Source organism: Aspergillus steynii, assembly GCF_002849105.1.
Source record: "Aspergillus steynii IBT 23096 chromosome Unknown P170scaffold_7, whole genome shotgun sequence".
NCBI classification, from domain to species: Eukaryota; Fungi; Ascomycota; class Eurotiomycetes; order Eurotiales; family Aspergillaceae; genus Aspergillus; species Aspergillus steynii.
Window position 1 is genome coordinate 1,834,385 of NW_020194404.1, and position 22,687 is coordinate 1,857,071.

A 22,687-nucleotide genomic window follows, 5' to 3' on the forward strand; every position below is an offset into this window, starting at 1 on the left:
CTCGTCCGATCGTCTCCGGCTCTCGTCCTGCCCCTGCGCTGTCTCCAAAAGTGGAGAGTCTTCCCCTGTTTGTTTAGCATCATCGTGTGATCCCCAAATGACTTGATGTTGTCCCAGTCTTCCAATCCCCGAGCCCGTCGCCGCTCAAGTGTTGGAGCAAAACCCCGGGTGTGCAGCCACTGTGGTCGGAGCTTTAGGAGAACCGAGCATCTCGATAGGCATGTCCGCACTCGTATGAACCACTAACCGCCATGCCACATGACGCTAGCTGCTCTCTGCAGGATCGCTCGCTGATGCCCGTCTGCAGATACCAAGGAAAAGCCCTACGTTTGCTTCTGCGGCGCCGCCTTTACTCGACGGGATCTCCTGAAACGCCACTCTCGCATCACGCACGATAATAATGGTTTGATATCGCCCAACTCCCAACCAGACCGAGATGCGTCGGATCAACACCCCCAGGCGGCTGCACGTCGCACGTCGGACCTGTCGACATCGACATCCCACCCGCAGCAGCCGCCGCCTCAGCCTCAGCAGCAACCGTACAATGTCCAACCTACCCCGCGATCCGAGATGCCCCCGCCGGTGCAGTCTACTACAATGGAGCAATGGCCTGGACCACAGCAGCCGCCACCGCAGGTCCCATATATGGAACAGAACGTTCCAGGTATGCTGCATCCAAGCAGCAGCCATGCAGTTCTAGATCCGCATCCTGCCGTTACCCACGATGCCGACATCCTGCAGGCCGCTCAGCTCCTACTGCCCGGCAACTTTCGGGATCCCCAACCCCCTGGTAATTCGAGCATCTGGCGCTATCATACCTACTGGCTAACGGCCTGCTAGCTCAACCGATGCCATATCTACCGGAGGACTTGAATCATTTCCAGGATTTCACCCATTTCTTGGACTCGATCGGACTTCCCTCCGAATGGGTTCCTGCGATGGGCGATGTCCCTCAAGTACAGAGTGCAATCCCCGCCGACGTCCCGGACCCTAGTCGGACTACAAGAGACGCACCGGGATCGTCTCGTCGGGGCCAGAGGGAGGGCTCGCGGGGTGATTCTCCATTCCGGTCCTGGTTGCCATCCGTACCACCCGGTGATCAAAGCTTGGGAACGGTCTCTGATTATGGTAGGCCATTGTCTTTTAGAGGTGTGTAGACAAGTTTACAGTTGCTAATTATTCCATTAGAACCACCTCAAATCTCCACGAAGTCTACTCCGCTCAAGGTGAGCGAAGAGCAAAGGCTGCGCCTTGCCACTTCTCTAGAAGAGTTCCGGCATCTTATACCGGATTTTGTCTTGCCCTCTCGACACACGTTGACGAGATACTTGACCTCGTTCTTTGACGGATTCCATCCTCACCTACCCTTCCTTCATGTCCCGACTCTTCGAATCAACGAGCGCGCTCCGGAGCTTATTCTGGCGCTTTTGACAGTGGGTGCACAGTACCGCTTTGAGCATCGCAATGCGGAGAGGATTTTCCATGCCGCGAAGGCCATTGCCCTTCACAGAATCTCGAAAGAGTCTAGTCAGCCCCCAACAGGAGCCTACAACACGGTTATTCAAATACCATTGGAAAATCTGCGTGACCCGTCCCAGCAGCCCGGTCAACCCCCGATACTCGCACCGGCTGAAAATGCGATAGGGATGAGCGCGTGGAGGCAAATTGAAAACATCCGAACGTTGCTTTCCCTGATGGCGTATTCTACTTGGGAAGGTGCTGAGTTGGTGCAAGAGTCTTTTGGTATTCAGAATCTGCTTGTGCGATGTCTCCGCGATTTTGGTATGACAGAGAATATCACTGTGGCCCCAAGACATGCACCTCTTCAGTGGCACGAGTGGGCGGAAGAGGAGTCTATCCGACGGACACGTTTCATCGCCTTCTGCTTTGTTCACGTCCATAGCATAGCATACAATATCTACCCAGTGCTCCGCAGCAGCGAAGTACATCTGCGCTTGCCATGCTCGACGAAGGAGTGGAAGGCAGGCTCAGCCCAAGAATGGGAGGCGGCTCAAAAGGAAGTCGGCTCGCAGCAATTATTTTTCCAAGATGCATTGGCACTTCTTCTACAACAGTCGCGGTCCACAATCATGTTGGATCCAATCCCAGCCCCATTGGGTAACTATATATTGCTCCATGGCCTTCTTCAGCGCATCCACCTGGTGAGTGAGCTTTCTTTGCCGACAGGCGACCAGATGCTCTCATTGCCGACGGAGGAGTTGAATAAACTTGAGTAAGTCTTTGTGACACTAACTTTGGGTGATACGAATGGTTGCTAATAGTGATTACTAGGCGAGCATTGCGATCTTGGACTTCGGTTTGGCAACAAGCCCCTGAGTCAAGCCTTGACCCTCATAATGAAAACGGGCCTATACCATTTACGTCGAGCTCACTCCTAGGCCTCGCCTACGTTCGACTATCCCTTAATTTGGGTCCTTTCCGTCAACTTGAGACACGAGACCCGTACAGAATTGCCACTGCATTGCACAGATCTCCACGACCCGGACGAAGCTACCGGTTGACCCCTGCACTTATCTATTCGGCGCATGCATTGAGCATTCCCGTGCGGCTTGGAATTGACCATGTCGCACGCAGCCAGGCCTTCTTCTGGAGTGTCCGGCATTCAATTGCCAGTCTGGAATGTGCCGTTCTTCTCAGTAAATGGCTACTATCGTTGGCAGAAACCGGCAATGACCAAAAATTGAGCGGTATGAACTATGCAACTAAACCAATGATCTACATGAACTTTTGCTGACATTGCTCGCTGCAGATAACGAAAGTCGCATCCTGCATTGGACACGCTGCATCGTCGAGGAAGCATACACCTCGATGGACTTGGATGAGGGAGAAGTTCTCCCTGGCCAGGACCCTGCCAGCCTTGGAGGGGCTGTGATCAAACTGTGGGCCCGTCTCTTCCGCAAAAACACGCAATGGCCATTTATAAATACACTTGGAGAGAGTCTAGAGAAATACCTGGCCTTGGTTCGGCCGGCATGAGGAACACGAATAGAATTTATGCACGCAACGAGACACGCAATGACCGTTCTTTGAATTGGTCGTTAGGGCCGTAGCAACGCCTTTCACTGGTTTAGGTATCACTACTTGCTGTTTTCAGGATTCCAAGTGATGAATCGTGACCTACGCCTCCACAATCTCTCGCAGAACGTTGGGATAGGAACTCTTTTTTTGCTCGGTTTCTTCTCAACCAACCGGGCCGGCAGTTGTGGATACGATCCTTTGTTGCAAGTGATCGGTTGAATGATGCGCATTTCATCGACATCAAACTTTGAAGCCAAGTGCGTGGGTACTTAGCTTTCTGGCATCGAGGCTCGGTTACATAGCCTCGATGTCACTACTCTCAGCTGGAACCCACCCTCGCATTGGGAAGCCATGCGATCTTGGCTGATGTCGTATATCGAATGCCGCTTATCGACCTGATCGTCTCTACGCGCCTATGCCGCCCACTCCGAAAACTACTATGGGATAGATGTATAGGTTCAGAAGTCTTGTACATTAGTCATTACATGACACGATCTCCTAACTGGCATTACATTAATCAACATGCGGAGACAATTCCAAATATTACAGCGTTCGTTAAAAAACAAATAGGAAATCGAATCGTCATTCCTCCAACAGGACTAGATGTCGTTTTGCAATTTCACTTGAGTGCCTTGTGTCGTTGACTGGGCAAGTTACACTCGAATCAACCCAATCCGCAGCCTAGAACACCCTTGCGAACAGCGAAGACGCCGACGCCGACGCCGACGAGGACGAGTTGGTCGCGTTCGCTCCGAACGTGCCCACCAGCGGCCCGATGTTCAGCTTCTCGCCGCACGGCGACGACGGAGGCGAGACGCAGTTCTTGATGTACGAGCCCAGCTTTCCAGGCTGAGTACCGTTCTGCAGGACCCAGTCGGGCGTGTAGGCCGGGACCAGCGAGGAGCTGTTCGTGGGGAAGACGACGCCCTGCTGCTGGCTGGCGATGTAGTACGCATGACCACAGTGCTCAGCGGACAGACGGGCCAGCAGGAGCGACACCTCCGGCGACTGGGTGTATCCCGCCAGCCCGACCAGGGCACCGGTGATGCTCTGCTCCAGCTTGAGGGCGTTCTTCACCCAAGTCTCGCCGTCCGACGCGGACGGGAAACTGTAGTTGCAGCGGGGGGCGCTGAACCCGGACACCTTGGAGCCCAGCTGCTGCACGGCGCGCACGCCCAGCCGGTTCTGGCGCTGGATGCCCTGGAAGTTGGTGTAGTAGTTGGCGCGCGTGCTGTTGGTCACGCTGTTCAGGAAGGTCTGGTTCAAGGGCTGCGCCGAGTAGTAGCGCTCCGCGAGGTACTGCAGGGCCCAGCCGAATTGCACGACTTGCACGTCGCCGGACTTGGGCGAGCAGGACGAGCTGGTGTTCTGGGCGAAGGCGGCGCCGGCCAGGAGGAGGCCGCTCAGGGCTGAGAAGATACGCATGTTGTAGTTGTATGTACTCGACAGTAGTCGTGGTCTTTTCCGATGAGGGTTTCTGACAGCAACAATGGAAAAGTCAAGCAGAGGAAAGCAAATCACAAACCCGATCCTAGAATCCAGGGAGAAAATTGCAGAAGGAATCAAAAATCCAAACCCCCCATCCGGTACACACCACCCTTATTATAACTCCGCTCCCCCCAACCCAACCCTCACCTACAATCTAGTGGCCCGGAAGTCATGAAAAGAAAATGCAACGCTATGATGAAATCATGTCTAATATTAGTCCGGAGAACGAACCAGCTTTTTTTTCTTCAACCCTCCGGAGACTCCGACCCTACCTACCTTCTGGGATCGACCTTGCATCATGATCCTATAAGGCAGCCCGTTTTCTCCCCCATCGATCGCCCGGTCGTCGGTACTGTGAGCCTAACGGGCTGTTCTGCACCCTGGAAACAATGAACCTTATTACCGACGTTTCATCCATTGAAGGGCTCGAAAGCCCGGGTCTTACGCGGCTTTTCCAGACCAACACCGGGTGGGAAGCAGGATTCTTTCGGCGCAGAACGAGGGAGGGAACGGGGATGGGAGTGGTAATGTGTGGGGAATTATCCATGAGAAAATCATGAACGAAAGAAAAAAAGAATGCCAAATGGGGACCTCCGCCACCTCTCGATTGGTCCATCTGTGATATCATGCGCTGCTCGTGATATCATTTCCGGGTCCCGACTTTCCCTGCGGCCGGGGACGAGGGAGGCAGAGTTCGAGAGCCCCGATGGACCGAGCCATGAATTTTTTTTTTTTCTTGAAGGATTATGATTTTCTGCAACGGCGCATGACTCGGGACTTGCCAGATCGGACGGTGGTGGATCCGTTGGATTGGGAGATTGGGCGAGGCGGTTCGTTGGGAAGTGGATGCTGTCATACTTTCGGATCTGCGCGGGTTCGCCGTTTAAACGCGGTGGAGACTGTCGATCGAGACCCGCGGAGGTGGGAAGCTACGGGGATCAGGCTATTTCGATTTTCTCTCGATTCGCATCTTAACGATCATCTTCAATGGTCTATCAGGTCATCTGCGCATGTCGACAAGTTTTTCATCCACTTATTTATGCTTGCAACCCATGCAACGCAGGACATGAAACGAACACTATTCCAATGAACAGGGAGACAAAAAAGACTTGAAACGCCAACGATCGTAGTAACGATATACCCTGGAGCAGGTGGTAAGAGTAAGAATACGGTCATCTTCGGATTCACAACTTTTTGTTTTTCAAGTCGCCTTTTTTCGCATCCTCTCGCGCTCATCCATCTAAACCAGGAGAGCCAGAGGGAGAAAGAAAGACGGAGTATAGATGAAACATGAACAAGAATAATAAGACAATTATGTATAATTAAGAAAGGGGATAATGTTTTTTCGCGGTCTAAGAATCATCCACGAGACGTTTGTTTTCCCATGCTTTCTTCGCGCCCTCTTCGAGAACCTCCATGTTCCCGCTATTTTCACACATGCTTCGGAAGAGTCCGTCCTCCTTGGTGATCAGCGTCCAGGGGTGATCGTACTCAATAACCCGGCCGTGATCTAACACAAGAACCTTGTCGTAATCGATGATGGTCTGGAGACGATGCGCGATGGTGATGATAGTGCTCTCACGGAGCTCACGGAGCGTCTCCTGGATCTTGCCATCCGTGTTGTAGTCGATGGAAGCCGTGGCTTCGTCCATCATGAGAACCTTGGGGTTCTTGAGAAGGGCACGCGCAAGACACAGGAGCTGTCTTTGGCCTTGCGAGAGGTTCGAGCCGGATTCGGATACCGCAGTCTCCAGATTCAGGAAGACGTTCTTGTTATCCAGGACCAGAGATCCGTTTACGTTGATCGCGCCTGGCTCGGTCCCGGTGCTCGTGCTGCCTGCCACGGGAGTCGCAGTCCCCGAAGTGCCGGGCCCAATCAAATGCACCCTTCGAAGCGCCGTGAAGATCTCCTCGTCGGTGAACAGGTTGAACGGATCAAGATTGCTCCTGATCGTTCCGGTGAAGAGAGTGGGGTCTTGAGGCACAATGGTGATGGCCTCTCGCAAGTCACGCAAACCAATGGCATCGATTTTTACGCCGTCGATTTCGATGTGTCCCTTTTCTGCCTCGAGGCCGCGGAACAGGGCAAGAGCCAGAGAGCTCTTACCGGCGCCAGTGCGACCAACAATGCCAACCTTCTCACCGGCCTGCACCGTGAAAGAGACTCCGCGCAGAACGGGATCGAGGTCAGGGCGATACCGGGTGGTATAGTTGCTGAAGTCAACAGCACCGGCGCTGGGCCAGTTTGCCGGAGGCCTCGAGTCGGCAATGACTGCCTCAGCCTCCTGCTCGACGCCGAGGTACTCGTTGACTCGCTCAACGGAGTTCATGTTCTGTTGAACCTCAGAGTAGAGTCGGACCAGCCACAGTATGTTCTCGGTGAAGGTGACCGCGTACGTCAATGAAAGACCGGCAGCACCGGCGTCGACCTTGCCAATGTTCGTGATGATGAAAACGGCAGTGAAAAAGGAGACCAAAGCACCTGTGATGTCGACACGGAGTGCCAGCCAGCGATTGCTCGCCCAGAGGTAAATGTGAGGCCGGTTGTAGTTGTTGATCCGGCGATGGTTGTCCACGATAAATCTGGGCCCGTCGCCATAGGCACGAATAGTGACAATACCGTTAAGAGTCTCGCCAAATTGCTGGTACAACGGACTGCGCTGGACAGACTCCAGCCTCTTGAGATCACGAGATGAGTTCAAGTAGACCGCACCCAGCGCGAAATATACGAGCGTAATGAAGACGCCCGCAATCAAGAATCCAGGCGTGATAACCGAAATAAGCACGACAATCATGATGACCGATGCGAGACAGTGGAGCGCACCGATTGCCACCGGAGCAACCTCTTGATCGACTGCTTCAACATCCTTGGAGAATCGGTTCATCAATTGACCAAGGGGTGTCGAGTCGAAGAACTTGAACTTTGCGTGCATCACGGTCTTGAGAAGACGCTGGTGGATCTTGAACGATGCGTGCAGGGAGCCCCAGAAAAGGACTGCTTCTCTGGTCAAAGATATCATAAGGTAAACGACACCAAGAAGCGCGTAGACGCCAAGGTAGTACGAAACGTTCACATTCGATGACGAAGTCGTGGCGGCCTGCGCATTGATGTGAGGAGAGCCTACGGGCGAGCTCCGTGGGACACTTCCAACGTTGAAGGATGGGAATTTCAAATTTGCCATCGCGGCGTAATTGCCCGCATCTTCCGTTCCGAGCTCTTCGGTACGATAGGAATTCGCCCACTGTCTGATCCAGACGTTGGTGGAGACAGATCCCAATTGCTGCAGAGAAAAGACAAGCACGGCACAGACCCAGTAGTACCAGGAACCCATGGACTTGAGATACATCTTGACAGTGGACCATTGGACACTGCCAACCGCCTTCGACTCCACCAGCTTGGGACGGGCATCCTCCTGCTTTGTACCCTTGGCGGCAGAGCCATTAGTGGCAGTACCATTGGCGTGGGAATCCTCATCGCCTTGTTCTTCCAAACCAGTCTGTCCGCGGGACGGGCGCTGTGAGCTAGATCTGGAGGTCGGTCGGGATTTGAGAAGATCTTCACCCAGGGAGCCCGAAGCTGCAACCTCATCCGGTTCGCCCTGGGCGACAATTTTACCGTTGTCCAGAACGACCACGTGGTGTGCCTGTGGAACAGTCAAGGCAATATTGTGTGTGACGAGGATGCAAGTGCGGTTCATCATCAAAGGTCCTGTAAGAGCTTCCCTGAAGATGTGTTTGGCTGTGTGGGAATCAACGGCACTCAAGCAATCATCCAACAGAATATGCCGAGCCCTGCTGTAGATAGCACGTGCAAGAGAAATCCTCTGCTTCTGACCTCCGGAAAGACTGATGCCCTTCTCGCCGACCATTGTCTGGTCACCAGCATCAAGAATGGTCAAATCTCGCTCCAAGGCACATGCCTTGAGCACGGCGTTATAGCGGCGCTGGTCGAAGGGAGACGCAAAGACAATGTTTTCTTTGACCGTGTCATTCACGAGCCAAGCCTCTTGTGCACAGTACGCGACACTTTCGATAAGCCCTGTCTGAGGGTCCACGGGAAGTTCCACTCGGCTGACTGTGCCACCGGGCAGGTGAACCCGTCCTTCCAAGAGCTTCATTTCTCCAAGCAAGGCCATCAAAACCGATGTCTTTCCAGATCCCGTGGGACCCGCAATGATATTGAGACCTCCGATCCGGAAGGAGACATTGAGGTTGATCAAACGGAATGCTTCTGCGGTCTCATCCGAGGTCTCATCCTGGTTCTGTCCCTTGGAGGATCCCCAGGTCAGCGTGGCGTTGTCCAGTGCGATTCTGGGGGGTTGCCCGTCGTCTTCCTCGGGCTCCAGCTGATGGTACTTGTCGGTCTCCTCCTCGTTGAGGTATTTATCAACACGATCCAGGGAGACTTTAGACTCTTGCACGTGAGCCAGCATGTCGGCAAGTTGATCCAGAGGGATCCGGAGCAGAGAAAACATGGACAAAGCAGGGAATGCAACCGACGGAGTCAGATCCTTCTTCTCAACCACGGTGTAAAGGAAGAACGAGGCGAAGGTAATAAGAATCGGCGTCCCATACCAGACCGTTGCCGCCGTTGACCAGATAATGTAACGGAAGCGCAAGGCTTTGAGTTCCGCCTTTCGCTTTTCGTTCACAATGTCTTCGAACCGCTGCTCCCAAGCGAAATACTTGATGATCCGGATATTCTGGAGAATCTCGTTGGTGGCGTGAATGCGAGCATCGGTACCGGCCAGAATTTGGTTCTGGACCTTGGTGAATTGTTTGGCGATGAAGATGTTGACGGGTAGCATGAGAACCATAATGACGATACCAGCGAACGAGCTGAATCCAAGCAGTCGATACAAGAGGGTTACGGCGATGATAACCTGCACTGGCACGCTAGCCCACAGGAAATGGAGGTAAGCACCGACTTCGCTGACTTTGAAGGAATCGATTGCCATCAGGTTGATGATTGTACCAATATTGGCCAGATGAGTGTCGTCTTCTGCTTCTGGCTTCTTCGCATCCTCGGGATCCGTTTCGGGGTCGTTGGCTGCCTTCTTTTTCTTGCGACCGAAGGAAAAGATGCTCTTCTTTTTGTTATCAGCCGGAGGTTCATCTGCCGTCTTCTTCTTCGAAGAATCAGTCGAGGCGCTGGCTTTACGTCTGAGCGCCTTGGCATAAATCTCGCCGATAATGATAGCGCGGAGTTTCACACTCAGTTTGCGCCCGATAAAGAGGCCTTGTCCGTCGGCAACACCTTGAATCGCGCCGGAGCAAAACAACAAGAAAGCGTACAACCAGGCGGCGTTCGGCGTGGTGGACCGGGGATCCTCGACGTACTGCAAGATTGCCCTCAGAAGAATGGTGGGCAGGTAGGTAAAACAGTTCGCAAACACGGCCCATGCGCCTTGCACCAGAAGCGTGCCCTTGAAGTAGCGCAGGAGCTTCCAAGTCAAGGAACCCTTGTACTGTCTCCGACGGAAGTCCTCAAGCACAGTGGCGGCCTTCTGTGGGCCCGTCAAATTCCAAACATCCTCAAGCTCCAGAGTCTGTCTACAGGCTTTGAAGATGAGAGGATCAAGCCAGCTGAAAGTTAGAAGGGATAGCAAGCTTGCAGTCGGATGTCTTGCCGGTTCGAGGCCGTCCTCATGCGGAACCAAGACCGCCTTATTTCCTCTACGAGTGGTCATAGCAAGAAGCAGGAGGAAGGTAGACAGCGAGAACTCGATCGCGCTCAAAGTCACGGCACGTCCCGAAATCGGGTGAATGACCGCGGAGCGGAAGACAAACACGGCGAACAGCCATTGCAGGCCATACAATGTAGCGGTGTGGTTCCATAGTCTGGGGAAGGAATGCAGCTCAAGAGTCGAAAGAAGCAGTCGCACGGACGCGAGGAACAGGATGTAGCTCCAGGAGATCAACTTCGCCACGGCAGGGAGTTTACCCTGGTGGCCCCAGCCATCGGTTAACAGAATGGCAATAAATACCGCCACTTCTCCCACCAACGCCGCTAACTCCAGGGCAATGACAAGAATTTCGCCTCGAGGACGATCGACTTCAAACTCCAGTTGTTCGGCCTGTGCCGCCTTGGATAACATAGGGTCGGTTTCCTCGCCCTGCTCTTCTTCCACGCACCCAGCATCTCGAGTGTCGGCTGCGGCGGGATCATCGTTTAGGATTTTGTAGGAAGCACCCTTCCGGGAAACCGCATAACGATAGGCAATACGAAGGAGGATGAACAATAGAGAGACGCCGCATGCTGTAAGTGGAAAGATAACTTGTAGATAACTGCGATGCAAGGGCCAATGGTTAGCAAATGATCCTGATATCCGATGGAAAATTGAAGACAAAACATCGAAGAGAACGAGAAAGAACAGAGGATGGAGGCACTCACTTTCGTTGGAAGCAACGAGACAGGTCGTCGATCGCCCAAACCGGGCCATGACATTCCGGTATCATTTCCGGCAGTAGGATAGGAAAACGCCGGGATTGCAACGAGGACTTTGGAAACTCATTCGTTTGCTTTTATGTTTAATTTCAAGATATAGTAGATCTGCAAGGGGGGGGGGGGGGGGGATGAACAGCGACTCTGTCCACGGTTTAGAAGTGCCTTAACATTGATATGCAGGGCAAGCCTAGCATTGCACGACTCTAACGGGAACGGGACTCGACCAGACGGAAAAAAGGAAAAAGTGTACAAAGAAGAAGAGAAGGGGAGGGGAGACAGGATAAGAGATGAGAGCAAAGATGGCGAAGAATAAATTTATCACGCACCACGTCCTCCGTTCGACAGCTGAGGGAAGAGAGGAGAGAGGGAGAGAGAGAGAACTGGAGGGAGAGAAATGACGGAGGGAAGGCGGAAGCAGGTTAGTTCGGATTAGTTGGAGGACCCACGGGCGAGTCCCACCGCCTCCGTCTGTACGAAAAGCTGAGATCCAGGCCAACGGCTCGAGGGTAATTGGCTGGCGGCCCTTAATTGTTTCCATATCGCCAGGAACTAACGGTGAGCGACGGGGGCCATCCCATTTTCACTTACTCCGTATGGCATGCAGCGTATGCCTTACGGATCTCACAGGCGGGCTGGAATGATGGAAACCACGAGAATGGCCGGATTTATCTGATGGCTGCAGCCCTTAGTCATCGCCATGCCGTCTTCGCATGAAGTACTCGGTCCCTGCGCTGATAGTGATGCGACTCTGTACTCCCTAGATGGTACTGACGCGGATGTCGTGATGCGACCGAGTTTTTACGTAAGGATTTTAGGGTAATTAGCAGGCAATGGATGCTACGCAGGATGGAGCCTATACTCCTATGTCCCTAGTCCATCGCTAAGGTACACTGCTGCTATGCGTACTGATGCTTAACCGTCTGTGCGCCCGTCACACCGGTTTGCCTCGATTGAGTCCCCGACTTTCTCGTCGGTCTGACTCAATCTGCGCTCGGGTTCTGCAGGAGCAGATCAGTTGACAAGAATGTTCCCCGCTGAATGTAACCCTGGCGGGAGCTCTGACTCAACCTTCCCATCCCCTTCGTGATAAGAAGTCGCCTAGGACCGAATAGGCTTCATTGTCGGACGACGAAAGCCTAGCCCGACGCTATCCCGTAGGCACGGCAAAGGACAAGACATTTGGATGATAGTACCAGGCAGTATTAGCAGGTCCCCCCACTCGACCGGCCCTTATCGCCTGCTCCCCCCACCAGTCGATCGGTCAGGATGATGGCAGCTACATTCATCTCGGCGTCCCGCGGACTCCTCCTTACCAACTCCCTATTCACCTCTCACTCCACTCTGCAGAAGAATGCTATAAAAAATGTCGCCCACGTCGCTCGTCAGTACATTCTCTCAGGCTGCAAACCCCGAGTGGCCACTTCGAGGGATCGTACCGGCCCACAGCTACGCCCTCCAACACATGCTCATCCTGAGCCAACTTTTGCCGCATTGACATTCGCACCTGGGAATTCTAGACATGGATCTAGGCACTATGCGACATAGCACCGTTCAGCCTTTGAGATGGCGAGTCGAAGACTTTTCAATTTCCAACTACTCACGAAAGTCAATGGATTTTCAACACCTTTAGCGCCGTGTCTGTCGAGTTTCCCTGGCCCAGGGTCATTATCGAGACAGCCACTCCATCATCACCAGTGTCGCTGACCGTCGCGTGTATTGCTGCCGTGTTCATCCCTGTCAATTCTGAATACCCACCTGTCGTCACCAACGCAAGTTATAGCGATCCCAGGATGGCCGACCCGATACAAACCCAATATCATTGGCCAAAATGGGATCGGCCAACCAAGAAGCAGTGCCAAATGGTATGGGAAAGTCTTGCCCTACTAGTGAATGTTCAGGCCTTAAACTTCATACCTCCAATAATTGTTGTTGAGCTTGAACACACCGATGGAAGAGTGTACAGGAAGAGATCCCTGCCGGGCAAGGTTGTCGGTCGGGTTACGCTGTACCATCATGGCGTACCATCATTCTGGGGAACAATCCCACAGGCAAGCGAACGGGTTGGGGGTTAGTATAAACTGACTCGTGTAGGGGGATGCAAACTAGCTGTCTACTTGAAGGCGTGGCGAAAAACTGATTAAATTTGAGATTGAATAATACCTAATTATCTCATTGCCATTCCGACTGCCGGCAGCTTGAAGTTGGACATTGGGTCATAAACTCCGATAAGGTAATTATCTAGTACTACATACAACACTTTAGGCTGGACCATTCAAGACTACGTTCTTATTCTCCTCAGTAGCAGTCATTGACAAGCCATACCACTTCCGCAGACTACGGAGTATAAGATTAGATTACTCCGCGAGCATTCATCGAGACATCGCCCTTTCACTGTCGAGAGTGAAGGAATAGACTTTTTTTTTTTGGTGTCTCTTCACTCCACCCGAAGAGCCGCCGAAAAGGTTCATTCCCGAACGAAAGAAAATCCAGGGGAAACGTCCTTTACTGTTAGCGCCACCCCGGAACTTTCCGCCTGGATTGCCACGCTATAAAAAGGCGGAATCCAATGGGCCTCAAGCCGGTCTTCCCGCCAGTCAGAGATCGCGCCCGGTTGACCTCCTCCGCCACCCTCTCGTCCGTTCAACACTCTCGTCTACCCCTCTTCCTCCTCTGCGATCGTCTATCCGAGTCACCCCGCGTCATTCTCTCCTGTCCCCTGCTCCCCCCCTCTCATCATGGCGGAACGAATCCTCATGAACGAGTACAAGACCTTGGCCAAGGAGCCATGGGTCAACATCGAGGTATGTTTGCTTCCTATTCATCCGACATGGATTACCCCTTCCTGGTCGCTTAATATGCCATCTTAATGGCGTACGCGTGCCCTGTATAATAACATCGCTAACTTGTCTGTCGTGGTCTAGTTGAACGAAGAAGATATTTTTAACTGGACGATCGGGCTCATTGTTCTCAACCCGGACTCGTCCTATTACGGAGGCTACTTCAAAGCCCTCATGAAATTCCCCAAAAACTATCCCTATTCCCCCCCAGGTGAGTTTTCTTTCGTTTCCCCTTCCTTCCCTTGTCAAAGACAGGGTTCTTTGAAAATGAGACTAACGATCGCGAAATACTAGAATTCCGGTTCCTCCGGCCCCTTTACCACCCCAACATCTACGAAGATGGCAAACTCTGCATCTCCATTCTCCACGCGCCGGGCGAGGACGAGATGTCCGGCGAATTGGCCTCCGAGAGATGGTCGCCCGCCCAGCGTGTCGAGTCCGTCCTTATCTCCATCCTGTCGCTGCTCGACGACGCCGAGGTGTCTTCCCCCGCCAACGTCGACGCCGGAGTCATGCTGCGGAAAGACCCCGAGCAGTACAAATCGATCGTCCAGATCAACGTGGAGGACTCCAAGAACGACATCCCCGAGGGGTTCGTGATGCCCACCCACCAAACAACCGCGGCGGCAAAGCCCGTGGAGAAGGACGACTCGGACTTCTGGGCGGAGAGCGACGCCGACGACGACGTTTTTGGCGGAAGCGACTCGGACGAGGACCTGAACGTCGACGACCAGGACACTGGCACGGAAGAGGAAGACGAGAAGCCCCGCCGCTAGCGGCCATTCGGTACACCGTACATACCCCGGGAAGACGTTTGACACGATTTCTTCTCCGATTTACAGGAATATTTTTTGGCGCCTCGGAGCTTTCATCTACTCTTATTTTCATGGCATAGCGCAGGCGTACGAGGTGCTAGGCGCAGAGTCTCTTACGATGCATTAGACGGTTGACCTGCGTCTGGCGATTATGGTTACATAGTATGCATTTCTTAACATATTTTAGAAATGGAGTTTTTTTTTTTTTTCTTAGCTATTTTAAGGTGTTCAGTACGCAGTACATATATATATATTAGTGCTTATCCCTCGCTGTTTTTACCGAGTAACTTCAGCCTGAGGCGATCACTCAATACAGCCTGGAGGGTGCGTGGAAGAGTAAGTAGGTATTCTGAATCTATCCCAGCTAGTAATCTTCTTCCTGCATGTTTTTTATTTCTAGTTTTTCTAAAAGCCCGGTTTTACTATCACAAAATAATAAATAAGTAAACTTATTATTCCTTGTAAAGCCCATGGTCTTTTTTCTAGTAAGGAAATACTGTCATTGGTAGTTACCGCGCGATACAAACATGGTGAGTGTTTATGAGCGTTCTCTGATAAAAGATACTCCAAGCCTAGAAAAGTATAGGAGCAGCCTTAAACACCCCCACAGGTCAGCAATCCTCGGAGTATTAAATGGTGCGAACTATTATAGAGATGTTCTGAATTTCCATCCGGAATGCCCACCGGGTAAAATACCATACCATTATTTCCCTATTCCAACGCCCAATGCTGAACAACAATACTGGAATACTACAAGAACTGGCGGGGAGCTCTCCATAGTCTCGATGCGCATCAAGATTGCCCGGGCTCGGAGGCATGGTACAAAGCGGACAGCGCCGAGTCCCGATTCAACAGCTCCTCGGGGGAGCCGTCTTCGACCAGGCGTCCTTGACGCAGCACCACGACGCGATCGAACTGGCGGATTGTCCGCAGTCGATGGACCACGGCGACGACCGTCTGAGAGGCGAAATGGCGGTCGATGAGACGTTGCATCAGGTCCTCCGTTTGGTAGTCCATGCTAGTTCAACGGTAAACACGTGCTGTCTATGCTTCGGGGCAACCGGAAACTCACTTGCTCAGGGCTTCATCCAGGAGGAGGATGGACCGGCGCTGCAGAAGGGCGCGGGTGAGGCAGAGAATCTGCCTTTCGCCCATCGAGAGAGAGGACACGGCGACGCAGGCGTCCAGGTCGCCGTCGGGACAGAGTCGGTCCCACAATTCCGCGGCGCGGAGGGCCGCCTCCATCTCTTCGTCGGTCGTCTGTCCCGTTGGGTCGAGCGTGAACCGCAGCGGACCAGGCATCAGGAAAGGCTCCTGCGGCACAACGCTGACTCGGGACGCCACGTCGGCGATGGGGATCTCAGCAAGGTCTCGACCGTCAATCTGGATGCAACCGCCGTGCACATCCACGAGTTGCAGCAGAGAAAGCAGCAGCGTCGTCTTCCCGCTTCCAGACCCTCCGCAGATGGCGACCTTTTCACCGGGGCGGATCGAAAGACGAATGTCTTGGAGGGCTAATCGGGACCCGATCCCGCTGGCAGGGTGTCAGCACACAAAAGGTCTCAATCTGATAGGCCTGTGCTCTCGCTTTCTTACAGGTATCCCACACGGAGGTTGTGAATGTCGATGGCCCCCTTGGATGGCCACTCCGGGAGCAAGGCAGGCCCTCGGAGCATTCGAAGGTCGGACGGGCTCTCGTGCACAAACGTCCGGACGCGAGCCACCGACCCGATGCAGGTTTCCAACTGGGTCCAGTAGCGCATCACGAGTTTCAGGGACTGGCTGAAACCAAGGATCATGTTCAATGACACGCCAATGGTGCCGGGGCTAACCTGGGATGGGAGCTGTGTCCCCAACACGACCACCAGCACGGCGACGCCGGCAGTCACCAGATCCAACACCAAGGCTAGCCACTGTTGAATACAGGCCAGTACGTATGCCGGCTTTTGCAACTGGTCGACCAGCATGGCCCCGTGACGGGCCATCGTGGACTCCCAGCCGAGCGACTGGAGGACGGCGATGCCCTGGATGGTCTCCAGAAAATGCGTGAATAGCGGGGCGCGCGCCTCGATATCCAGCAGTCGGATCTGACGCGATGTGCGCAAATAGACAACCTGAATCAGATAGACAACGACCAGAAGGGCTGGCACCGCGATGCCGAGGTATTTGGACTTGATGCACAGGATGATGAGCTTTCCGAGGCACTGCGCCAGGCCTATTCATCGACATGTCAGCCTGTTAAGATCATGCCGTTCGGAGCGCACGTGGAGTTACTAATGCATGTATTCACGGCAATCATCGGCAGCTGCAGGTCGATCTGATCCATATCCTGACTGAATCTGCGGGCCGCAATTCGTCGTCAGCCTGGTCCAAGGTCCCCAGGGGCGATTGACACCTACCGGTTCGTGATCTCGCCCGTGTCGGCCTCGCGGAAAAAGGAGAAAGGAGCACTCGGCTCAGTCAGCATTCGTACGTGGCCGGGGATCTGCGGGAATACTGTACCCCATTACGGCACTGAGAAGCTGAGAATGCAATCGAATCCCGGTGTTCGTGATAATGTGGATCATGATAATCCTGCGGCATGGTCATCTCAGTGAGCGTCCTTGATGGATCTGGGAGGAAAGCGCTGGGGGAAATCCACTGGTACGCACCATGCCAGTGGAAATGTGGTCGCAATGGAGATAGCATTCAACGTGATGTATATTCCAAGATACATGCCTAACGACTGGTTGGGCTGACGGCTGTTGGCATCCGACCATTTCTCGAGCCAGAGCACTGCAGTCGGTCAGTGATGCGGTTCCCCTTGATTGTATGACAGGCAATACATACCGGAATAGTTGGAGGCGGCCGCATTAATCACCAGGAGGACAGCAAAAAGAAGGACCCATCTATGGCCTGCCGCTTGGGCATAGTATCGATAGACCGACCAGTCGCCCCTGCGCCGCGCCCAATCCGGCTCTGCCTTCGTCGCCTCTGCTTCGGGCGGATCACTGCCTCCCTGGGAGGATATTGTCCTGGAGAGGCTTGTCACGGACTCGGTGGGCGCACCGTCCTTGACAAGGTCTGCTAGGCGTGAACCAGCATGGGAGAGTTCTTTCGCCAGGGTCGGTGGGAGGTTGCTGAATGCGCCCTGATAGGCGATCCTTCCGCGGTCGAGGAACACGATTTCGTCGGCATATGACAGTAGGGACTCTAATATGTGTCACGATGGTCAGTTAGCTAGTGAGCCCCTCGGGAGAAATGGGACACGCACGGTTGTGCGTTGCCAGAACGACGGTGACCTGGGCGCGGTGGCAATAGCCCTCTGGCCCCAAGAGGCGGCGGGCAATCAGGGACAGTGTATGCGCGTCCAAACCGCTAAACACATCATCCAGAATCAACACTGGTTGGCGAGAGAATATCGCCCGGGCCAGTGCCTAATCCAATGCCGTCGTCCATCCTGTTAGCGAGCGCCGCTCTATTCTCGGGGACATTTGGATGACAACTCACGATCCTCGCCCGCTGTCCGCCACTCAATGATACGCCATTGCTCCCGGTGACGGTGTCATCTCCGTGCAGTAGCACGGCAAGGTCCAAGTCGAGGGCGCAGAGCCACAGTACTTGTTGGTACCAGGTGGGATCAAACGGGCCGAACCCGATGATGTTCTGCCGAATAGACTGGTTCATCATCCACGGAGCGGCCGGACAATATGCTGCGCTGGGGCGTTCACCGAGTATATGACCAGCTATCTGCCTTGTGGTGCCGACCACGCTGGCCAACAAGGCTGACTTGCCCGCTCCCACAGGCCCAACCACCATGGTGACAGACCGAAGCTTGAGCACGAGATCCAGCTCATGTAGAACGACCGGTCCTGAGGAGTCCCAGGCGAAGCTTGCCCCACGGCATCCGAAGGCCATCGATGACGGCTCTTTTGGCTCCTTTAGCTCCTTTGACTCCGAGGTTCGCGGGGAGGCTGGCTCAAGGGGCTGAGAGTCCTCCCGCAGTGGCCCGACGTCACAGAACTCCCGGATGCGTTCGAAGCAACCGAGACACTGCATGAACGAAGGAACAGCCTGCATGAAGATGATCAGCGGCGTGGTGAGGATGGAGATCAGGGAGAGCGCCGTGAAGGCGCGGTCTGCGAGCAGGGAACGATCAGGGTGCACCGCAGCCAGGATACTGTACACGGCGAAGGTGGCCATTGGGGCCAGTTCCGGGGGCATATCAGCTAGGAAGAGCTGCCAACACAGCACGCGCCGCAGCAGGCGCGATGTCTCCAGCTCCACCACCCGCAGCCGGTGGATCACACCCGTAGCCAGCTGGGGCAGTCCCAACATCTTCACGGGCTTCATATTCTCCAGAATGACCGTGGTTGTCTCCAACCGCTGTTGGATCCTTTCGACCCACTGTTTTTGCCGTGGGCCCACGAGCACGGAGACACGGGACATGGCAAGAAGACACCCTGTACACATGAGCATCAGCATCAGCATCAGCATCAGAATCAATGGGATGTTGGGACCATCCACAAAGGCGGCTCACCGAGAGCAACGACCACGGGTACTACGCACGCCACGGAGAGTTGACGTTGCAGGAGCCAGACGGCAATAGCGACTTCCAGAGGCGCCGCCCACAGTTCATGCACAAAACGCAGCCCAGTCACAATGCGGTCCACGTCGGTGCTCATCATGGTCAGTGGGGCGCGGTCTGCGAGCGCAGCCGGACTTTTGCGAACGGACTGCTCGTACAGGAGTTGAATCAACCCGGCCCGGACACGGGCGTGGAAACGGAGTGCCTGGCGCCAGTAGACCGCATTGGAAAGCTGCGAAACCATGAGCACAACCGGTCAAATCACAAGGTTCTACTGACCCACCGCTAAGCCCACGTATACCAGCACGAACGCTGCGATCAAGCCACGGGACTCGTCCGTCACGGCCTCCCCACCGTCGACCTCATTCAGCAAGCGCACCGCCGCAGTGATCAGAAACGGTTGGCAGAAGGTGAAGACGGAGACGCACAGCCGCGGCACGACGGCCGAGAGGAAGGATGCGCGGTAGGCCCAGAAGACGGCGCCACCGGCCTGGCGCAGGCGATGGACAGCGTCCGGACTCCGTAACTGCTCATCGATCGGAGGCAAGTCACGGACACTGAGCACGACCGAAAACCCGCGACGGAAGACCGTCCAGGTCCAGGCAAAGAGAGCCCGGGTCCAAAAGTCGCACCGCTGTTCGACCGTCGTTGGTTCCTTACGAAGCCATCGAGACTTCCACCACGACTCCGTGGCCAGACTCACCAGCGTCAGGATGGTCTTCAGAGTTCCGAGGACGGAGACGGCAGAGGCGCCTTTGACCAGCCATAGCGAGCGGGTTTGCGGCAGGCTCAAGAGAAGTTGGGCGCTTAGGTAGAGGAGCAGCACGACGGAGGGATCTATGCGATGCTGGTCCTCCCAGGCAGACATCCCGATTGCCACTGCCACGGCAATCATATTTACGATGGCGACTGGAAGGGCCCAGGCGGTATGCAGGCGAGCATCGCGCGCACGGAAGACCGTGTAGAGCACATGGACAGCCAGGAGCGCCAGAAAGACCACCTACTCCGGGAAATTAGGAACGAGAACAAGACATCGGCATCTCCGCTGCACGAGAGGGTTACAGACCATTTTCACCGCTCCGAGTCGACGAGACAGCAGTTGCCTCGGCGCGGCTCGACTGCACCACCACACCGTCGGCGCAATGAGCAGGAAAAATATACTAGGGGGAAGTCCGAAGGCGGCATCTTCAAAGGCCAATGTGAAGTCGAACGAGCGGCAATCGGGGGCCACTTGGGGGCCCCAGTTTCTGTCGCTCCCCAGCGGGCATACCATGGTGAATGACTAGGAAGCAGAGGACCTGGAGGAAGAGGGACGGGGGAGAGGGAGAAACAGAGAGAACAGGCAGGGATGAGCGACGATTCGGATTCAAAGCGGGAGCAACCCAATTGACACTCGTTTGATGAATGATTCTCCACCTCATATGCTTGCTGTCGATCTATTCCGTGCCCCTTGCAGCGTAGCAAGCCATCGGATCTCGAACCCGGCGTAAGGAACGCACCATTGGGATATCGGGGCGTCTTCATCTCTTCACTGCTGATAGCCAATTCAATTTAGGCAATCAAACCAAGTACTCGACAGCAGAGGAGTCAAAACATCGTGCCCTAATTCGGGCCATTTACGGGTCAATTGTCGGCCTATTTCATGCTGATTGCTCATTAAAAAAGGTTCCGCGGGATGTGAATTACGCATTGCTTTTCTTTTCTGGATCTTCAGGATCAAATAATAACCATTTCAGCTGGGCGGTACATTCTATCTTGGTTCAAGACTACAACACTCCCCTGGCAAGTGCTTCTCGGGAGTTAGGGCAAGGTCAACTGGTAGGGCAACAATGAGAACAACAACAACCCCCAGGCGCCACTCCAATCTAGCACGCGTCGGCGGTTTCGATGACGACAGGGTTTGGTGAGCGGGTGACACTTCCTCGGGGCATGGACGTCCTGGACTCGTCCTTACGAAAAGGATCGGTGGATTGGGCCGGAGCATGCGGGCAGAGGAGATAGAAGGCTAGGGATTCATCAGTGTGTCGTCCAGCGCAGAGAAAGGTTCATTCCTCCTACCGTAGATCCCGTCGTCGTCCATCCAGGTGCGCTCTACCTGCAATTGCGCGCCGTGTGCTACCGCAGCCATCTGTTCAGGGGACCATTTCCCGCTCGTGATGGCCCGGATCTTGGTGCCCGCTTGCAAGGACACCGGCGGTCGTTTGTCTTCCACATGGAAGACCAGCTCACGGACAGGCACGTAGGACACGTCCACCATCGCGTGTCTGGCATCATACTGCACGTGAACGGTCCAGTCCGCCGGCTGAAAGACCGGTCGTTGCAGCGCCCGATTGGCGTGGTCTAGCCCGTGGAGAATAAAGTCCCGCAGGGGTGGCTGCGCTGGATCGTACGCGGCCATCAGACGCTCTGGATCCTGGCACGCATCGCACGACACGAGGAATTGAAAGCCGAGTCCATTGCGTTGACAGGCCGCGGCTGCCTGTTGTAAGACCGCCTGAGCACCCACGGGTCCGCCGTTGGTCATGCTGTTTCCCATCCAGAGGAAGGTGACGAGCTTTCCCAGGGAGACACCTTGGGCAATCCAGTGGACACAGTCCTCATATGTCCCATGGAGCCCGCGGATCTCAATGGAGGCGGCGCCCGCAAACTCCTGCTCCAGGGCGTCCAGGCTGCCCGACAGCTCCTCGGCCGATACATCCAGGGCATAGTAGGAGACCGCACGGTGCTGCTGGTTCATGGCGTGGAGGAGCATGCGCGTCTTGTCGAGATCACTGCGGCCGTCAGCATTCCCGGTCCATATCTGGCAGAGCCGAGCTCACCTGCCCGCAGCCAAATTCAATAAGCACGGTCCCCGATGGGATCTGCGACACGATGGACGCAGACTGATGCTTGAGGATCTCTCGCTCCTTTCTGCCGGGATAATAGGGCGTGGACTGTGCCAGGGCGCCGAACAGCCGGAGGCCCTCGTCATCCCACAAGAGCAACGGGGGCAGCCGGGCGGGCTCTGCCTGGAGACCCTCTACGATCTCAGCTCGCAGGTCGCCTTCCCATGGCGCCCGACGAATATCCAGCATCCGCGCCGCTGGACTGCTCATGATGTGCTGCTGGCGGAAGGAATGAGGGTGTTGTCTGCGGTAGGTACTCGCCGTCCGGGACTTGCAAGGCTGTCCGTTGTCAATGATTATGAAGGGGGTGAATGGTCCAGAATGGAAGTCAATCAACCGCAATGGAATACTTCGGAGGGCAGGCCGCCGGAGAGCTGCAAAAGTCAGTCAGGGCATGCGGCGTCTGGCCTGCATAGTATTGCGAATTTGCCGAATCGCAGGTGTGGACGATTTATTTCTTATATATTTCGAACTCGACTGTAGTAATTTGTCATTTGTACTGTACCTAACACCATGTTTCTATGGCAGCCGGAGTGATTCTATGGGGCCGTAGTAATCCAAATACAGGCCGATGGCCCTCAGACTATTATGCATGGCTGCATGGTGAA

At 54.6% G+C, this 22,687-nt stretch overlaps 6 protein-coding genes across 6 annotated transcripts; 2 read left to right on the forward strand and 4 right to left on the reverse strand.

The window, feature by feature from the left end:
* Positions 1-105: 105 nt before the first annotated feature.
* On the forward strand, positions 106-2,997 carry P170DRAFT_365495 (C2H2 type zinc finger domain protein; the record flags this gene model as incomplete). The annotated part of the gene is made up of 6 exons (XM_024844706.1): positions 106-232; positions 308-790; positions 841-1,128; positions 1,189-2,233; positions 2,293-2,708; positions 2,771-2,997. The coding sequence occupies 6 exons, from the start codon at positions 106-108 to the stop codon at positions 2,995-2,997; spliced, it is 2,586 nt and encodes an 861-aa protein (XP_024701228.1).
* A 503-nt stretch (positions 2,998-3,500) lies between these two features.
* Positions 3,501-4,859, reverse strand: P170DRAFT_256384 (uncharacterized protein). The gene is made up of 2 exons (XM_024843052.1): positions 4,804-4,859; positions 3,501-4,717 (listed from the first exon to the last, which is right to left on the reverse strand). Exon 2 carries the CDS (start codon positions 4,462-4,464, stop codon positions 3,721-3,723), a length of 744 nt encoding a protein of 247 aa, XP_024701229.1. The 5' UTR covers positions 4,465-4,717; positions 4,804-4,859; the 3' UTR covers positions 3,501-3,720.
* A 626-nt stretch (positions 4,860-5,485) lies between these two features.
* Positions 5,486-11,103, reverse strand: P170DRAFT_467112 (putative ABC bile acid transporter). The gene is made up of 2 exons (XM_024852455.1): positions 10,922-11,103; positions 5,486-10,815 (listed from the first exon to the last, which is right to left on the reverse strand). Exons 1-2 carry the CDS (start codon positions 10,984-10,986, stop codon positions 5,880-5,882), a joined length of 5,001 nt encoding a protein of 1,666 aa, XP_024701230.1. The 5' UTR covers positions 10,987-11,103; the 3' UTR covers positions 5,486-5,879.
* Positions 11,104-13,570: 2,467 nt separating this feature from the next.
* P170DRAFT_390246 (putative ubiquitin conjugating enzyme (UbcC)) lies at positions 13,571-14,712 on the forward strand. Its single transcript, XM_024845897.1, has 3 exons — positions 13,571-13,776; positions 13,897-14,023; positions 14,107-14,712. Exons 1-3 carry the CDS (start codon positions 13,711-13,713, stop codon positions 14,586-14,588), a joined length of 675 nt encoding a protein of 224 aa, XP_024701231.1. The 5' UTR covers positions 13,571-13,710; the 3' UTR covers positions 14,589-14,712.
* Positions 14,713-15,153: 441 nt separating this feature from the next.
* On the reverse strand, positions 15,154-20,527 carry P170DRAFT_414623 (putative ABC multidrug transporter). Its single transcript, XM_024847022.1, has 12 exons — positions 20,261-20,527; positions 19,478-20,194; positions 19,147-19,426; positions 18,117-19,069; positions 17,881-18,043; positions 17,457-17,819; positions 17,269-17,402; positions 17,027-17,082; positions 16,902-16,966; positions 16,224-16,842; positions 15,700-16,161; positions 15,154-15,645 (listed from the first exon to the last, which is right to left on the reverse strand). The coding sequence occupies exons 1-12, from the start codon at positions 20,465-20,467 to the stop codon at positions 15,420-15,422; spliced, it is 4,245 nt and encodes a 1,414-aa protein (XP_024701232.1). The 5' UTR covers positions 20,468-20,527; the 3' UTR covers positions 15,154-15,419.
* A 291-nt stretch (positions 20,528-20,818) lies between these two features.
* Positions 20,819-22,444, reverse strand: P170DRAFT_256470 (uncharacterized protein). The gene is made up of 3 exons (XM_024843054.1): positions 22,018-22,444; positions 21,253-21,965; positions 20,819-21,199 (listed from the first exon to the last, which is right to left on the reverse strand). Exons 1-3 carry the CDS (start codon positions 22,287-22,289, stop codon positions 21,060-21,062), a joined length of 1,125 nt encoding a protein of 374 aa, XP_024701233.1. The 5' UTR covers positions 22,290-22,444; the 3' UTR covers positions 20,819-21,059.
* Positions 22,445-22,687: the final 243 nt, after the last annotated feature.